Source organism: Panthera onca, chromosome X (genome assembly GCF_046562875.1).
Source record: "Panthera onca isolate mPanOnc1 chromosome X, mPanOnc1 haplotype 2, whole genome shotgun sequence".
NCBI classification, from domain to species: Eukaryota; Metazoa; Chordata; class Mammalia; order Carnivora; family Felidae; genus Panthera; species Panthera onca.
In genome coordinates, this window is record NC_138357.1 from 72,015,744 (window position 1) to 72,035,479 (window position 19,736).

Here is a 19,736-nt window from a genome sequence, read left to right on the forward strand (position 1 = left end):
AGTCCATTTACATTCACAGTAATAATTATTGATAGATATGTAGTGCCACTTTATTACTTGTTTTGTCATTGTTTCTGGAGATTTTCCCTAATATTTCTAGTCTTTGTTGCTTTTGGTCTTTCTTTCCCACTTAGAGTCCCCTTTAATATTTCTTTCAGGGTTGGTTTAGTGGTCACAAACTGCTTTAGTTTTTGTTTGAGGAAACTCTTTATCTCTCCTTCTATTTTGAATGATAGCCTTGCTGGATACAGTATTCTTGGCTACAGATTTTTCTCATTCAGCATGTTGAATATATCATACCCCACTCCCTTCTGACTTGCTAATTTAATTACAAATTTAATTACAGTATGTCTTGATGTTATCCTGCTTTGTTGATTTACGTGGGAGTTCTCTGTGCCTCCTGGATTTGTATTTTTCTTTCTCCAGATTAAGGAAGTTCTCAGCTATTATTTCCTCAAAAAACTTCTGTCCCCTTTGCTGAACTTTATTTATTTTTATTTTTATTTTTTTTCAATATATTAAATTTATTGTCAAATTGGTTTCCATACAACACCCAGTGCTCATCCCAAAAGGTGCCCTCCTCAATACCCATCACCCACCCTCCCCTCTCTTCCACCCCCCATCAACCCTCAGTTTGTTCTCAGTTTTTAACAGTCTCTTATGCTTTGACTCTCTCCCACTCTAACCTCTTTTTTTTTTTTTCCTTCCCCTCCTCCATGGGTTTCTGTTGAGTTTCTCAGGATCCACATAAGAGTGAAAACATATGGTATCTGTCTTTCTCTGTATGGCTTATTTCACTTAGCATCACACTCTCCAGTTGCATCCACGTTGCTACAAAGGGCCATATTTCGTTCTTTCTCATTGCCATGTAGTACTCCATTGTGTATATAAACCACAATTTCTTTATCCATTCGTCAGTTGATGGACATTTAGGCTCTTTCCATAATTTGGCTATTGTTGAGAGTGCTGCTATAAACATTGGGGTACAAGTGCCCCTATGCATCAGTACTCCTGTATCCCTTGGGTAAATTCCTAGCAGTGCTATTGCTGGGTCATAGGGTAGGTCTATTTTTAATTTTCTGAGGAACCTCCACACTGCTTTCCAGAGTGGCTGCACCAATTTGCATTCCCACCAACAGTGCAAGAGGGTTCCCGTTTCTCCACATCCTCGCCAGCATCTATAGTCTCCTGATTTGTTCATTTTGGCCACTCTGACTGGTGTGAGGTGATATCTGAGTGTGGTTTTGATTTGTATTTCCCTGATAAGGAGCGACGTTGAGCATCTTTTCATGTGCCTGTTGGCCATCCAGATGTCTTCTTTAGAGAAGTGTCTATTCATGTTTTCTGCCCATTTCTTCACTGGGTTATTTGTTTTCCGGGTGTGGAGTTTGGTGAGCTCTTTATAGATTTTGGATACTAGCCCTTTGTCTGATATGTTATTTGCAAATATCTTTTCCCATTCCGTTGGTTGCCTTTTAGTTTTGTTGGTTGTTTCCTTTGCTGTGCAGAAGCTTTTTATCTTCATAAGGTCCCAGTAATTCATTTTTGCTTTTAATTCCCTTGCCTTTGGGGATATGTCGAGTAAGAGATTGCTACGGCTGAGGTCAGAGAGGTCTTTTCCTGCTTTCTCCTCTAAGGTTTTGATTGTTTCCTGTCTCACATTCAGGTCCTTTATCCATTTTGAGTTTATTTTTGTGAATGGTGTGAGAAAGTGGTCTAGTTTCAACCTTCTGCATGTTGCTGTCCAGTTCTCCCAGCACCATTTGTTAAAGAGACTGTCTTTTTTCCATTGGATGTTCTTTCCTGCTTTGTCAAAGATGAGTTGGCCATATGTTTGTGGGTCTAGTTCTGGGGTTTCTATTCTATTACATTGGTCTATGTGTCTGTTTTTGTGCCAATACCATGCTGTCTTGATGATGACAGCTTTGTAGTAGAGGCTAAAGTCTGGGATTGTGCTGCCTCCTGCTTTGGTCTTCTTCTTCAAAATTGCTTTGGCTATTCGGGGCCTTTTGTGGTTCCATATGAATTTTAGAATTGCTTGTTCTAGTTTCGAGAAGAATGCTGGTGCAATTTTGATTGGGATTGCATTGAATGTGTAGATAGCTTTGGGTAGTATGGACATTTTGACAATATTTATTCTTCCCATCCATGAGCAGGGAATGTCTTTCCATTTCTTTATATCTTCTTCAAGTACCTTCATAAGCTTTCTATAGTTTTCGGCATACAGATCTTTTACATCTTTGGTTAGATTTATCCCTGGGTATTTTATGCTTCTTGGTGCAATTGTGAATGGGATCAGTTTCTTTATTTGTCTTTCTGTTGCTTCATTGTTAGTGTATAAGAATGCAACTGATTTCTGTACATTGATTTTGTATCCTGCAACTTTGCTGAATTCATGTATCAGTTCTACCCTTTGCTGAATTTTAACATACTTTTATCAATTCCAGTGGTGAGCTCCTTGGTGATCCTTATTTTTTAGATAGATTTATTCCATCTAAGAACATATCGTATGTCCCCAGTTTTTAAAAAATATTCAGCACTACCTCCATTAGTTATTGGCTAGAATCAAAGATTGGAAGTGACAGAAGTCTTTAAATTTACCTGGAAAAAAATTCTCTAAAAATCTAAAGTTAGCTTTTTTAACCCAAGAAATACCTCAGCATATTAATATTAAAGATGCAGGTAGTGAAGATTATAATGGTACAGATTAAAGAGTAGATTTCCATAATTACATTTCATATTTGTTAACTTTCAGCTTGGAATTTGGCTGTGCAATGCGACAAAGACCCAGTGACAATGAGAGAGTTTTTCATCCTTTCTTACAAGGTAAGTCTCTTCTAATAAGAATCTCATGAAGGGACCGCAACAAGGGTATGTCCACTCTGGCTATGGCCAAGGACTAAATATAGAGTGGTATTGACTTTTACACTGGGAACTTTTAGAATACACATCTAAACAGGAATGGCCTACGGAGAATTAGATCCCTGGGGGAACAATGTGCAAACATGGAGCAGTTCTCCCCATACCAAAATAGCACGAACAACAATCAGGGAACCTAAAGTTCTACCATAAGGGACTTATTCCCTTACTTTTGAAGGAATTTCAGTCTCTCAGAGTCCTATATTAAAATATAACTCTCTTTAGGATTGGAATACTCTAAGTTGTCAACTAATAAAGTTTTGGAACAGTTATAAGTCAATAGGAGTATAGAATAGGCAACTGGGGTCATCAGGATGTGAAAAGAATGCTAAGAATCTTAGGCCTACTTTATAATTTTTCCTAGAACAGGTTCTGGGTATAAGTATTTGTAAGATTATTTTGCAATTAGAAACATTTTAAAACAGTCATTAGCCTCCAAGTTGGAGAGATCAAATGCCAGAAAGGAAACAATATTGATGAGAGAATAAAAAAAGAGGGGCTAAGAATATCTGTCTTACACATTGAGGAGTACACAGTCTGATATGTTGATATAGATGAAATGTTAAGAGTTTTAGAACTGAAATGAACTATAGAGCTAATCTAGTATACTCCCTCATTTTAAATACGAGTAACCTGAGACCTAGAGATATTGGGTGTTTTGAAATGCTGTTAATTCAATGACAGTGATGATTATGATCACTAAACATTCTGAGAGATTAAGAAATAGTCTTTCGGGGCGCCTGGGTGGCTCAGTCGGTTGGGCATCTGACTTCGGCTCAGGTCACGATCTCGCGGTCCGCGGGTTCGAGCCCCGCGTCGGGCTCTGGGCTGATGGCTCAGAGCCTGGAGCCTGCTTCGGATTCTGTGTTTCCCTCTCTCTCTGCCCCTCCCCCGTTCATGCTGTGTCTCTCTCTGTCTGAAAAATAAATAAACGTTAAAAAAAAAATTAAAAAAAAAAAAAGAAATAGTCTTTCACAGCTTAGGTATAATTGCTATTTAAATTAGGTGAAATAAATTAGTTTTAGTTTGAACATTTTTGATAGTACTAGCAGGGTTCTATGTAAGAATCCAAAGTGGCCCAGTGGTTTATTGTAGTAAAAGCTGGGAGCTTTTTCTAAAGTTAGAGGACAAGGTTTAATGATTAGGTTATCCTAATGCCTGTCAAGATTTGGTATTGTCTCTTTCAACCATGACAATATGTGTGGTATTTTCAGCTCTATTCAATACAAAGGAGAAATCTATTTGCCAGGGGAAAACTCACTTAGAAATTACAACATAAAGCAAGAAGTAAATCACTAGATAGAAATACAGGGCCAAATGACAGTACTTATCACTGGGAAGATAAGAAAATTGTGAAGACATGAAGCTTTTTATCTCTAGAAAGTTCCTTAAAAACAATGGAAAGTAATATAAAATTAAAACCGTAAATCAGTGTTATAGTCTGTATAAGGTGAGGTGTGTTTTTCCAGCTGAATTTTTTCATTCAGACAGGATGTTGCTGATATTCATTTTGATTGTTTGTGTTCACCTGGCAGAATTCGCACTATTCATTGATGTTCTGGTTATTTCTTATCAGCTGTCCCGGTTTTGTCCTTCTGATCAAGTAATTCTGATTGCACAGAAAACATGTTTACTTATGGCAGCTGCAGTTGATCTAGAGCAAGGGAGAAAAGCTTCAACAACTTCTGAACAGGTAATGTGCAACCTTCAAAGAAAACACAAGGAAGAGTTTAGTGTGCCATTTGGTGTGTTTGCCTTCCCTGATGCAGTTCTTTCTGATTCTCTTTAAAGAATCCTTTCATCCTTTCCAGCAGCATCTTGATTTCAAAGGTTTGTAATGGCTCATTCCTCCCTAAGGAAAGGTCACATTTGGCTTGGCCTCTTCTTTTAAAAAGATTGAATATCTCTTCTTTTAAAATGTCTCTTTCCATGGACCACTCTTTCTGAATCTGTTTTTAGCTATTCTTCATCATCTCCCTGCAATCATATGTGGCCTATAAGAATGAGATTTTTTTCTATTTTTGTTTCCTTTTACACATTCTCTAAGGAAGAATTCATCTACCTCCACAGCTTTGATAACCATCTGATTATTTACTTGGCTTGTTTTTCTTCACTCTAATTGGATTTGCTTTCTTTAGCCCACACCCTTAAATATTTTATCAGTAACTGAATTTTAACAAGAAGACAGAATTACTGCCTTTGCCTGAATTCCACTCTTAGCTTCGTAAATCTTACCCCTTTTAAGAAATACCAACATCAACATCCCTGTCTCCCATGGACCAGAGTATTGGTTTATCTTTAGTTTTTTACCATCTTTCTTCCAAGCTAAGAAAATTGTCTCTAAGCTAGACCAGTAGCATTTTGGTATGATTTTAAAATCTAGATCTCTCTGCTTATTATCTCTTACCTAGACAAAGAAAACTTCCCAATTTCCCATATTTGCCAGCTTTTCTTTCCAAATCGTATAAAATCCTTCCTGCTGTTTATTTCCTTCCTTCTGTTAATTTCTTCTTTCATATTATTCTTCAGATCTGGAACAAACTGTCACCACATCTCTGCCAACATATTTCCCTTCCTTTCTGTTCCCTTGTTGAGTTCAACTAAACATTAGAGGAGCACCTGGGTGGCTCAGTCAGTTGATTCTCTGACTCTTGATTTCGACTCAGGTCATGGTCCCAGGGTCGTGGGATTGAGCCCTTTGTAGGGCTCTGCACTGAGCATGGAACCTGCTTGGGATTCTCTCTCTCTCTCTCTCTCTCTCTCTCTCTCTCTCTCTCCTCTCCCTCTCCCTCTCCCTCTCCCTCTCCCCCCCCCCCTGCCGCCCCTTCCCCTATTCGTGCTCATTCTCCCTCTCTCTCTAAAAAACAACGACAGAAAAAAAAGAAAGAAAAGAAGACCATTTGAGTACCAAGTACTCTGCTAGGTACTGGAGATAAAGAGGACAAAATCCTTATCCTCGAGGAGTAAAGGGGCCTCTTTTTAGAAATCTTTCCATTGTAAAAGATGAGAAAAGAATCTTTGTGCCCCAGAGCAAAATCAAACCAACCATTTTGCTTCTTAACAAGTATGAGTAAATGTGATTTTATTCTCGATAGGGTCTTTTGCTTTACTTAAAAATAGTAATAACATCTTGTTTTTGCATAGTGCTTTTAACCTTTTAAAAGTTTTTCCTTAAGTTGATAGTCCTGACTTTGTTAAATTTTGTATCTCAGTGAATAGAGATCAAATTGATGTGAGGGAAATTTCACACTCTTAAATTCATTCCTTTGTTTTGTCTTTTTCCAACAACTGTTCTTTTTTTCTGTATTCTTTCTCTTGCATACATTAATGTTCCCTAAAAACTCTAACCTAGTAACCCTTCTATAATCTTCTTTGCTTTTGAAAGAATAGATCATTGAAGATGCACTTCTTCCTATCACCATCTAAGTCTGATCCCTATGAATTAGACCTTGGTGCTGTCTCTCAGTAAAGACTTGTGGAATTCTATTATATTTATCTACTCCTTGTTCTCTAAATACTCATGAATTAGAGTTTTCCAAATAAATAGATGATGAAGGAATATAGATGGAATATGTAATGTTATCAACATTGTCTGTACTCCCCTGAGTATGAGTTAGGGGGAAGTAAAAGATGCTTTAAAAAATACAGCAGGTGTAATATATCTGTGTGTGTGTGTGTGTGTGTGTGTGTGTGTGTGTGTGAGAGAGAGAGAGAGAGAGAGAGACAGAGAGAGAGAGAGAGATTGCATCTTATTCATTCACCTATGAATGAATACTTGGGTTCTTCTATAACTTGGCTATTATAAAATAATGCTGCAATAAACAAGGATACATACATCTTTTTAAATTAGTGTTTTTGTTTTCTTTGGTGATCCAGAATTACTAGATCATATGGTATTTCTATATTTAATTTTTTTAACTCCTTACATGTGTGAATAGGCTTATTTATTTCAGGTGAAAATGAAATCTGTACTTACCTTAAGCTCAACCAAGAATTGAAAACATATTAAAGCACATTATAATTAATGTATGTCATCTAAGAATATTACACTAACATGCTTTCAATTTTCCCTTCCATCTTTTGTACTATTGTTGTTACACATTTTACTTTACATATGTTATAAACCTTCAGTATATTGTTCTTATTTTTTATTGGGCCATAAATTTTTAAGAGCTATGAAATAGAAGTAAAATGTTCTTTATATTTATGTACATTTTAAGTACTTCTTCAAATCTTAATTTCTTTGTGGAGATCCAAATTACTGTCTGATACCCTATTCCTTCTACCTCAAGAACTTTATGAACAATTTTTTTTGTAGCGTAAATCTATTGAATTTCTTTAATGTTTTTCTGAAAAAGCATTCTTCCTTTATTTTTCAGTTATATTATTTAAATCCTTTTTGATCAGTTCATTAGCTGTTGTTATTTCCTGGAGATTCTTCTGAGGGGAATTCTTCCGTTTGGTCATTTTGGATAGTCCCTGGAGTGGTGAGGACCTGCAGGGCACTTCCCCTGTGCTGTGGTGTATAACTGGAGTTGCTGGGCGGGGCCGCAGTCCGACCTGATGTCTGCCCCCAGCCCACCGCTGGGGTCACAGACTGGTGTGTGCCTTCTCTTCCCCTCTCCTAGGGGCGAGATTCCCTGTGGGGTGGCGTGGCCCGTCTGGGCTACTTGCACACTGCCAGGCTTGTGGTGCTGGGGATCTGGCGTATTAGCTGGGGTGGGTAGGCAAGGTGCACGGGGGCAGGAGGGGCAGGCTTAGCTCGCTTCTCCTTAGGTGATCCACTTCAGGAGGGGCCCTGTGGCAGCGGGAGGCAGTCAGATCCGCTGCCGGAGGTTTGGCTCCGCAGAAGCACAGAGTTGGGTGTTTGCTCGGAGCGAGCAAGTTCCCTGGCAGGAACTGGTTCTCTTTGGGATTTTGGCTGGGGGATGGGCGGGGGAGATGGCGCTGGCGAGCGCCTTTGTTCCCCGCCAAGCTGAGCTCTGCTGTCCGGGGGCTCAGCAGCTCTCCCTCCCTTTGTCCTCCAGCCTTCCCGCTTTCTGAGCAGAGCTGTTAACTTATGACCTCCCAGACGCTAAGTCACGCTTGCTGTCGGAACACAGTCTGTCTGGCCCCTCCGCTTTTGCCAGCCAGACTCGGGGGCTCTGCTTGGCCTGCGAGCCGCCCCTCCGCCCCGGCTCCCTCCCGCCAGTCCGTGGAGCGCGCACTGCCTCGCCGCCCTTCCTACCCTCTTCCGTGGGCCTCTCGTCTGCGCTTGGCTCTGGAGACTCCGTTCTGCCTCTTCCTTTATTTTTCAAACATTGTTTTGCTGTGCATAGACTTTAGAACGTTAAGGGTTTTTTTTCTTTTTTCCTTTTTCATCAGTTCTTTTTAACTTTAGCACTTTAGAGATATCACTCTGCTGTTGGGCTTGCACAATTGCTGAGGAGTCTGTTAGTCTCATCTTTATTTGGTATATAGATATCTTATTTTTCCCATTGATTGCCTACAGGAATTTCTTTTCATCTTTGCTTTTTAGCAGTTTGAATATAGCATATCTAGGTTTTTAAAAAATTTCTTTTTAAATCCTTGCCATTCTTTGAGCTTTTTGCAATTATGGTTTGATGTGTTTCATTAAATTTGAAAAACTTCTTGACTACTATCTTTTCAAACATTTCTTCTGTCCCATTAATCTCTTTTCTCCTCCTAGGGTTCAATTTACACATATAGTAGACTATATGGTATTTTGTACCACAGGTCTTGTGTGTTGTGATATTTCTTTTTTTCTCATTTCTTCAATGTAGGTATTAAATATTTAATATGTAAACATTAAATAACACACTACTGCACAAGCAATGGACCAAATCAAAAATCAAACTGCAAATCAAAATATGTCTCCAAACAAACAAATAAAAAAGAAAATAGAATATTCCAAAACCTTGAGATGCAGCAAAAACAGGTTTTAGAGAGATATTTATGCTATAAATGCTTGTGTTAAGAAACAAATTCAGGGGCACCTGGGTGGCTCAGTCAGATTAAGCATCCAACTTCAGCTCAGGTCATGATCTCACTGTTCATGGGTTCAACCCCCCACCTTGGGCTCTCTGCAGTCAGCACAGAGCCTGCTTTGGATACTCTGTCTCTTTCTCTCTCTCTCTCTGCCCCTCACTCTCAAAAATAAACTTTAAAAAAAGTTCTCTAAAGGGGTGCCTGGGTGGCTCAGTCGGTTACGTGTCCAACTTTGGCTTAGGTCATGATCTTACAGTTTGTGAGTTTGAGCCGGCATCGGGCTCTGTGCTGACAGTTTGGAGCTTGTAGCCTGCTTCGGATTCTGTGTCTCCTTTTCTCTCTGCCCCTCCCCTGCTCGCACTCTATCTCTTTCTCTCTCTCTCAAAAATAAGTGAACATTTTTTTAAAAAGTTCTCTAAAAAAAGTTTAAATAAATAATACACCACAAAGAACTAGAAAAAGAAGAAACTTAGCTGAAATTTAGTAGAGGAAGGAAATAAAAATAAATAAATAAAATAGAGACCAGAATAAACAGCAACATAACATTGAAAGTAATTACCAGTTTTTCCAAAAAAATAAAATTGGCTATGCTTTAACTACATTAACTAAGAAAAAAAGAGAGAAGACTCAAAAACCAAAATGAGAAATGGAAGAGAAAATAATACAAGAGTTAATCAGATTATTATTATTATTATTGTGATAATAGATTAGGATAAACAATTATATACTAACAAATAAGATAACTTAGAAAAATAAAAACAGATAATTCCTAAAAATGCACAAGTTACCAAGATTGAATCATGAATCTTGAATCCAAGAAATAAGAAATCTTAGACCATTAACAAGAATGAAAGTTGAATTAGGAATAAAAAATTTCCTAGCACAGAATAGCCCAAGACTACATGGTATCATTGGTGAATTCTACCAAACTTTAAAAAACATAATTGATGACAATCTATCAAAATCTTACAAATAATGGAATAGAGGGAACACATTCAAAATCATTCTGTGAGGCCAACATTACCCTGATACCAAAGCAGGATAAAAACAGTACAAGAACAAAAAAATTCCAATTTGTCTGATATAAATATTGGTACTCTGGCCTTCTTTTGACATCCATTTGTGTGATAAAGTTTCTCTACCTCCTCACTTTCAATCTGTAGGTGTCTTTAGGTCTAAAAATTAGTCTCTTGGGGCACCTGGGTGGCTCAGTCGGTTAAGCATCTGATTTTGGCTCAGGTCATGATCTCATGGTTTGTGGGTTTGAGTCCCGCATCGGGCTCTGTGCTGACAGCTCAGACCCTGGATCCTGCTTTAGATTCTGTGTCTCCTCCATCTCTGCACCCCCCCACCCCTGCTGTCACTCTGTCTCTCTATCAAAAATAAACATTTAAAAAAATTTTTAAATGAGTCTCTTATAGACAGCGTATAAATAGGTCTTGTTTTTATTATCCATTCTGACACCCTGTGTCTTTTGATTGGATCGTTTAGTCCATTTACATTCAGAGTAATTCTTGATATATATGTATTTAATGCCATTTTATTACTACTTTTGTCATTGTTCCTGGAGATTGTCTCTGATCCTTTTTATGTCTTTGTCACTTTTAGTCTCTCCTTTGTACTCAAAAGAGTCCCTTATAGGGGTGCCTGGGTGGCTCAGTCAGTAAAGCATCCAACTTTGGCCCAGGTCATGATCCCATAGTCTGTGGGTTTGAGCCCTGCGTCGGGCTCTCTGCTGACAGCTCAGAGCCTGGAGCCTGCTTCAGATTCTGTGTCTCCCTCTCTTTCTGCCTCTCTCTTTCAAAAATAAACACTAAAAAAAATTTTTAAAAAAAAAAGTCCCTTATAATATTTCTTCCAGGGCTGGTTTAATGGTCATAAACTCCTTTAGTTTTTGTCTGGGAAACCCATTATCTCTCCTTCTATTCTGAATGATAGCCTTGCTGGATAGAGTATTATTGGCTGCAGAGTTTTCCCATTCAGCACTTTGAATATGTCATACCACTCTGTTCTGGCTTGCCAAGTTTCTGTTGAGAATTCTCCACCTAGGCTTATGGGTTTTCCCTTGTAAGTTAAGGACTTTTTTGCCTTGCTGCTTTTAAGATTTTTTTCTTTATCACTGTATTTTTCCAGCTTAATTATAGTATGTGCTGTTGGCCTGCATTTGCTAATTTTGATGGGAGTTCTCTGTGCCTCCTGGATCTGGATGTCTGTTTCCTTCCCCGTATTAGGAAAGTTTTCTGCTATTATTTCTTGAAATAAATTTTCTGCCCCCTTATTTCTTCTGGGACTCTTATAAAATGAATGTTACTACATTTGATGGAGTCACTGAGTTCCCCAAATCTATTCTTGTGTTGCTTAATTCATCTTCCTCTTGTGCAGCTTCATTATTTTTGATTATTTTGTCTTCTAGTTCACTAATTCATTCCTCTGCTTCTAACCAGCATACTGTTCATTGCATCAAGCAAGTTTTTAATCTTGTGTATTACACTCTTCATCTCTGACTCTTTTTCAGCTCATTTATCTCTGTGGTAAAGGTCTCACTGATGTTTTCTATTATTTTCTCAAGCCCAGTGAGTACCTTATGATTGTTGCTTTACATTCTCTGTCAGGCATGTTACTTGTATCTGTTCCATTTAGATCTCTGCCTGTGGCCTTATCTTGTTCTTTCATTTGGTATAAATTCCTCCATCTTTGCATTTTGTCTGAGTCTCTGCCTTCTGTGTGTTAGAAAAGCCAGTTATGTGGGGCGCCTGGGTGGCTCAGTGGGTTAGGTGTCCAAGTTCGGCTCAGGTCATGATCTCCCAGTTCGTGAGTTTTGGCCCCACGTTGGGCTTTGTGCTGACAGCTCAGAGCCTGGGGCTTGCTTCAGATTCTGTGTCTCCCTTTCTCTCTGCCCCTCCTCTGCTCACACTCTCTCTCTCTCTCAAAAATAAACATAAAAAAATTAAGAAAAGAAAAGCCAGTTAATGTCTTCTGCTCCTGAAATGTCCTTTTGAAGAGGAGGTTATGTAGTACCCAAGACATGACACTTCAGGGAGTGTCTCCAGTGTGTGCTGCATGTGATCTGCTTTTGTGATTTGGCTGCTCTTTTAGGCCACTTGTTTGCAGAGGTTCTCCTTGCCTTCTGTGGGCAATGTTTGGTCCTTGGCCTGAATATGGCAAGTTTTAAACTAGGTGTGCTTCAGTCTTTTTGTGAAACCAGACCTGACATCACCTCCACCAGAACTGAGGCCTTACAGAACTCTCTGGTTGGGAGATGTGTGGGCAGGGGTTTGTGCCGGTCTTTTGGGGAAGTGGCTTGCTGTGCTGAGACTGAGGCAAGCTTAACTGAGAAGGGCAGTCCCACTAGCGCACAGCGGGGTGGGAATTGGTGTAAGCAAGTCTGGCAGCCAGTGTCCGTGCTGAGCTGCATCCCTCAGGTGGCTCTGTGTTTATGCTGAGGGGCTGGGGAGGGAAACACTGCCAGCTAGCTCTTTCATTCCCAGAGAGGCCTGAAGGAATAGTCTTCCTCCTGTGTACCCCAGGCGTTCTTCAGATTGCTGTTTCCATGCTGTCTTACCCCAGGTTATTTGCCTGCCTTCTTTCCAGGAGCAGTGCAGTGCCCTCCATTTTCTATCCCAGCGAAGCCTGCTGACCTTTCAAACTTCATGCTTTAAGCCCACTGGTTGCAAAACACGAAATTCAGCCCTTCTCATTTTCCTCATTTTACAAGCCAGTGGCTTTGGTGAAACATTCTCCTTGTGCATTCCCTTATGTGCCCACCGCCCCCCCTGCCTCCCTCCCTCCCTCTTCTCTGCAACCACAGCTCCCTCCCCTCCACAGCACTCATGATCTGTTTCTCCCCTAAACAAAGTCTCTGTACTACCTACCTTTTTCAGTGTGGTCTCTTCTGTCCTTTTATTTGTGGTTTGTTCTGTCAGTCTTCAGGTTGGTTTCTGGGGAATTTAGGATGATTTGATAGTTATTTTTTTAAGTTAATTTATTTCTGAGAGAGAGCATGCACACATGAGTGAACAGGGGAGGGGCAGAGGGAGAGGGATAGTGAGAATCCCAAGCAGGCTCTGTGCTGTCAGTGCAACACCTGACATGGGGCTTGATCTCAAAAACCATTAGATCATGACCTGAGCCGAAATCAAGAGTCAGATGTTTAACCAACTGAGCCACCCAGGTGCCCCTGATTTGATAGTTATCTAGTCATGTTCATGGGAAGAGACAAGCCTCGTGTTCTCCTACTCTCCTACCATCTTCCTTTCTTCCTTCTATGTTTAATTTTTTGACCCATAAAAAAAGAATGAAATTTGATGATTTGCAACAATATGGATGGATATAGAGTATATTATGCTAAGTGAAATAAGTCAGACAGAGAAAGGAAATATATACCATATGATCTCATTAATATGTGGAATCTAAAAAAGAAAACAAAGGGGCGCCCTGGCTGGCTCAGTTGGTTGAGTGTCTCTTGAAGCGTCTCTTGATTTTGGCTCAGGTTGTGATGTCACGGTCTGTGAGATTGAGCCCACATCAGACTCTGCACTGTCTGCTTGGGATTCTCTCTCTGCCTCTCCCCTGCTCGTGCTCGCATGCTGTCTCTCTCTCTTTCTCTCAAAATAAATAAACATTAAATAAAAAGGAAAAAGAAACAGGGCAGGAATTTGTTGGGGAAAGCTGGTGTCAAAATAGAAACTGAGCAAATCATTCAGCATTTTAAAAATAATAATAAAATATAATGGGGCATCTAGGTGGCTCAGTCAGTTGAGTGTCTGACTTTGGTTCAGGTCATGATCTTGTGGTTTGTGAGTTCGAGCCCCACATTGGGCTCACTGCTGTCAGACTGTTAGCGCAGAGCCCACTTCAGATCCTTTGTCCCCCTCTCTGTACCCTTCCCCTGCTTGCGCTCTTCCCAAAATAAATACATATTTAAAAAATAATAATAATTAGGGGTGCCTGAGTGGCTCAGTCAGTTAAGCATCCCACTTTGGCTCAGGTCATGATCTCATGGTTCATGCGTTCGAGTCCTGTGTCAGGCTCTGTGCTGACAACTCAGAGCCTGGAGCATTCTTCAGATTGTGTCTCCCTCTCTCTCTGCCCCTCCCCTGCTCATGCTCTATGTCTCTCAAAAATAAACAGTAAACATTAAAAATATGTATATTAAAAATAATAAAATATAAAAAAGAAAACAAGCAAGCAGAGTCTTAAATACAGAGAACAAACTGGTGATTGCCAGAGGGGAAGTGATTATGGTGATGGGCAAAATAGATGAAGTAGATTAAGAGGTATAAACTTTCAGTTATAAAATAAATAATTCATGGACATGAAAAGTACAGCATAGGGAATATATTCCATAATATTTTTTTTTTTAATGTTTTTTATTTATTTTTGGGACAGAGAGAGACAGAGCATGAACGGGGGAGGGGCAGAGAGAGAGGGAGACACAGAATCGGAAACAGGCTCCAGGCTCCGAGCCATCAGCCCAGAGCCTGACGCGGGGCTCGAACTCACGGACCGCGAGATCGTGACCTGGCTGAAGTCGGACGCTTAACCGACTGCGCCACCCAGGCGCCCCTATTCCATAATATTTTAATAACGTTGTGTGGTGACTACACTTATCACGGTGAGCATTGAGTACTGTATAGAATTTTCAAATCAATATGTCTTGCAAATGAAACTAATAAACACTGTATGTCAGTTATACTTCAAAAAAAAATATACAGCAATTTAAATTTATCAAGGCACTATATCACTTTCCTAGAATGGGGTGGTTAAACTACTGCTGACTGGCCAAATCAGGCCCATGGCCTCTGTTTCTACAGCCTGAGTGTTAAGAATGGTTTTTACATTGGTAAAAGGTTGTAAATGAAAATTTTTTAAAAATGTCAATGAAAGTTTGTGTGGCTGGCAAAGCCTAAAACATTTACTGTTTGACATTTTATGGAAAAATATCCTGACCCCTATCCTAGATTATTTTTTAACAGATTTATTGAGGTATAATTAACATACCTTACAGTTTACACTGTGAAGTATACAATTTAATGATATTTAGAATATTTAGGTTTGTGCAACTGTCAACACAACAGAATTTTAAAACATTTTCATCAATCTAAAAAGAAATCCCTTACCTATTAGTAGTCATTCCCCATCCCAAGCACCAAACCTAGGCAACCACTAATCTATTTTCTGTCTCTATAGATTTGCCAATTCTGGATATTTCATATAAACTGCATCATAGGACTTAGTCTTTTCTGACTGGCTCCTTTTATAATTTTTCAATAATGTTTAATAGGTTCTCCATGTTTCAGTTGGATCGGTACTCCATTCCCATTGATGGCTGAATGATATTCCATTGTATGAATATACCACATTTTGTTTATCCACTAATCCTTTGATGGATATTGAGTTTTTCCGATTTTTAGCTTATTTTCCAAATAATGCTATGATGATCATTCATGTACAAATTTTGTATGGATATGCTTTTCATTTCCCTTGAGTATATACCTAGGAGTGGAATTGCTAGGTTTTATGCTCAATCTTTTGAGGAACTACTAGACTATTTTCCAAAGCAGCTACACCATTTTCCACTCCCACCAGCACTGGACAAGGGTTCCACTTTCTCCACCTCCTTGCCACCACTTGCTGTTCTGTCCTTTGGATTATGGTCATGCTAGTGAGTATGAAGTGCTATCTCATTGCAGTATTGATTTGCATTTTTCTTTAAAATTTTTTTTAATGTTTATTTATTTTTGAGAGAAAGAGTGAGACAGAGTGTGAACAGGGGAGGGGCAGAGAAAGAGACAGGGAGACACAGAATCCAAAGCAGGTCTCAGGCTCCAAGTTGTCATCACAGAGTCTGACAGAGGGCTCGAACCCACGAACTGCAAGATCATGACCAGAGCTGAGGTCACTTAACCGACTGAGCCACCCAGGCCCCCCTTCTCTGTTAACTTCTAAACTATCTTCTGTTGGTATTACACACAGATGTTAATCTTGACTAATTACTAGGGTGGTTGCTTTATGTGTAGGTTGTAGGTGTGTGTGTGAGCACATGTGCATTTGTGTGTGTTTAAAAATGCTTTTTGGCATAAATTGTTCCAGAGTCTGATCCAATTAATGTAAGTCCCCTTTGAAGTAGTAGGGATCTTCTTAACTTTCTCTTTCTCTGGTTCCCTCTGTAAACCTGTGGCTGATCTTCTGTTTTGCATGTTGATATCATTGAGCTGTCAGCCTCTTTTTAAGCACCCAATACCAGAATCTCCTCTGTGGTTTTTGTTTTTGTTTTTGTTTTTGTTTTGTAGTGGTCTTAGACTTGAACATCCCCAACCTCTGTTCCAATTAAAGTCAGTCCCCTTAGGGGGAGATATAGAGCTCACTCTTCTTTTTTCTTTTTTTCTTTGAGACACACACACACACACACACACACACACACAGATGAGCAAGAGGCAGAGGGGGAGAGAGAATCTTAAGCAGGCTCCACACCCAGCATAGAACCTGATGTGGGGCTCAATCTCATGACCATGAGATCATGACCAGAGCCCAAATCAAGAGTTGGACACTTAACTGGTTGAGCCATGCAGACTCCCCTTAAGCTCATTCTTCTAATAACCTGCCTCTCCTCCTCCTGAGAAGAAATTTTGTACCACTGTTTTAGAGCTGGAGGTGGGAACAGTGGCACATTTCTCTCAGAGTGACAGTGCAGCTGTATGAGTAAGGGGCTGAGCAGGAGTCATAGTACCTGTCATTCTGAGCTTGCTTCTTCCAGCAAGCTGGAATCCAAAGATTCCATCTTCCATGGAAATCCTGTCCTATAAGCAAGCTGAAGTGAGGGAAATTGAGACCAAATAATCATAGTTTTCCATGCCTAGTTATTGGGCCTGAACAGAGGAAGAGAGCTCCAGGCCTCTCATTTGTGCTTTTTTTTTTTTTTAATTTTTTTTAACATTTATTTATTTTTGATACAGAGAGAGAGAGACAGAGCATGAATGGGGGAGGGGCAGAGAGAGAGGGAGACACAGAATCGGAAGCAGGCTCCAGGTCCTGAGCCGTCAGCCCAGAGCCCGACGCGGGGCTCCAACTCACGGACCGCGAGATCGTGACCTGAGCCGAAGTCGGACGCTTAACCGACTGAGCCACCCAGGCGCCCCACATTTGTGCTTTTTTATAATAGAGCTTCTGCAATACAGACCTGGGGGAGGAGGAGGAGAGATGCTGGCAGGATGCCTTCTGGAAATCCCTAACCTGGAAGCTGAGAGTAGAGGGACCCCCATCTTCTTGGCCATACCCACCTAAAGTCGCACTCATACTGAGCTGGGGGTGGTTGGTGAGCAAATCATGGTTCCAACTATCACAGGTGCTTACTGTTCTTACTGAGATTAGGAGATTTCTGTAAATAGAGGTTTGTCTGTTTTCTGTTTGCCTTTTGGATAGTTTCCTGAGAGTTTACATAATTGTGTTTTATAATTCACCAGTTATGTTTGTTTTGCTAGGGAGAGGGTCCATGGAACTCCTCATACTATCATTCTGGAAGTGCTACTCTTTTTTCCTAGATTATTAAACAAATTGGTAGTGCTCAAGATTTTCTATTTAATCTTCATTTCCTGGGACATTAAGAAAACTACAAATAGAGTTATTTTTATATAAACTATGAAATGTCCAGTTTCAACTGTTACTTTTCTATCATTGTATTTTAACTGTTTTTCATGAATAAGATATATTATTTTAACTTGCTTAAAGTTTTGTCTGGTTGAGACTAATTTTCTTGTTGCATTGTTGCCAAATAGACCCAGCTACTGAATCGTGCACTTGAGGAGATAAATGAATGCAAACACATCTGGAATATTCTGAAAGAAACAGGTACAGTGGGAACTAGGAGTTTGGTAACACAGTTATGAAAGGCATTTCAAGTCTAAATAACCCAGTCTTTATTACCAGAAATCTGTGCCACTTCAGTGCTTAATAACCAGTCAAGTGTTTCTTTGAAGACTAATTTTTCCCTACTGTCTGTATGTAGTTTGACTCTGACACACTGCTTGGACTAATAATTTTTTTACTTTGCTTTTTGTGGAGGTATAGTATTGAGTATAAAAATAGGATCATTATTGTTCAATATGACATTATTATCCTTAGGTCACTAGATTTTGTGTCTAATTTAATCAAGCTCTGATTCTGAGTGAATGTAGGCTACAGAGCCTTCCAAATGATAATCATATCAGATACTATTAACATTTTGTTATGAAATAATAAAAATAGTAATAAACCTTTTAAAGTTATGTAGTAACTTGCTAATGTTTCTTCATTAAGGATGGTAGTGGCTTTTAGGTTTAGACAGACTTTTATATATTTTGTCCGTCTGTTCCTATTTCACTTAGAATTTTAAAAAATCAATATTGAATTGAATTACATGCCTTTTCAGCTTCTATAGAGATAACTATATGGTTTTTCTCTTTTGAAGTATTAATATATTGAATTAAAGTAATAGATTTCCAAAATTAAGTCATCATTGCATTTCTGGAATAAACCCTATTTGATCATGGTATGTTACTATAAATGTTGATGAATTTGGTTTCCTAATATTTAGAAATTATTGTTCTGTTATTTTCTTTTTGTGTATATGTGACATCTTTGATGAATTTTGGTATTGAGCTCTAGGAATTATAAGGAAGAACATAAACACATAAAATTTAATTCACCTCTCTCAGTCTCTGATAGGCATTTAAAAGAATTAAAACAACCAAAAGAAAGGGTAGAGAATACCTGAGTAACATTTATAGAAGATTTATTAGAAATATACATTATAGCCTGAAAATAGAAAATTAATCTTCTCTTTATGTGCCCTTTGAACATTTACAAAATTGATCACAAGGAAAGCCTAAATAAATTCCAAAACATAGAAGTAAAACAACTAATTGATGGAATCTAGAAACAAAACCCTTGACCACTTGGGACATTTTAAAACACAGAAACTACAAAATACTTAAAAAATACTGATCATGAAAATACTTTATAACAGAATCTAAAGTACTAAAGCAGTTCTCAGAGCAAAATTCATAGCTTCAATGACTGTCATTTAACAAGTATGTCAGAATGTCAACTGTCCACTGAGAAAATAATTTCTTCTTTCTAGGAACATAGCCGGACTATATATATACCTATATATTTCTGTATCTGTATCTGTATCTCTATCTATCTGTATGTTATTACAGAATTGAAAATTAAAACAACAGTGAGATACTACTACATACCTATTAGAATCACAAAAATCTAAAACACTAACAACACCAAATGCTGACAGGTATGTGGAGCAACAGGAAACTCCTATTCGTTGCTAGCAGGAATGGAAAATGGTATAGACACTTGGAAGACAGTTTGGTACTTTCTTACAGAACTAAACATACTCCAGGCACCTGGGTGGTTCAGTCAGTTGAGTGTCCAACTCTTGATTTCAGCTCAAGTCATGATCTCACAGTTCATGGGTTTGAGCTCCACGTCAGGCTCCATGCGGAGTGTGGAGGCTGTTTGGGATTCTCTCTCCCCCTCCCTCTGCCCCTCTCCTGCTTGCTTCCCTCTTTCTCCCAGTAAGTAAGAAAGTAAATAAATAAATAAATAGCATTTAAAGTAAAATAAAAAATTTTTAAAAAGGCAACAGAATTGATTTTTAGGTTTTGATGCTGTCGTATGTTAGATTAAATGGAATAGCAGATCTTGAGTACATTTATAATGTTTATTTTTAAAATTTTTTTAATCCTAGTTAATTAACATACACTGCTACACTAGTTTCAGATGTACAATATGGTAATTCAACAGTCCCATACATCACTCTGTGCTCATTAGGACAA

At 39.0% G+C, this 19,736-nt stretch overlaps 1 protein-coding gene and 1 non-coding gene across 2 annotated transcripts in view; both read left to right on the forward strand.

The window, feature by feature from the left end:
* Positions 1-19,736, forward strand: part of TEX11 (testis expressed 11) — a 252,528-nt gene that overhangs the window by 180,727 nt on the left and 52,065 nt on the right. Inside the window, exons 23-25 of the mRNA XM_081792399.1 lie at positions 2,756-2,826; positions 4,496-4,612; positions 17,682-17,754. Of these exons, the coding sequence (XP_081648525.1) occupies positions 2,756-2,826; positions 4,496-4,612; positions 17,682-17,754 (261 nt within the window). The remainder of the gene's footprint in view (positions 1-2,755; positions 2,827-4,495; positions 4,613-17,681; positions 17,755-19,736) is intronic.
* Positions 3,658-3,742, forward strand: TRNAR-UCG (transfer RNA arginine (anticodon UCG)). Its single transcript has one exon. It is a non-coding gene; the product is annotated as a tRNA-Arg (tRNA).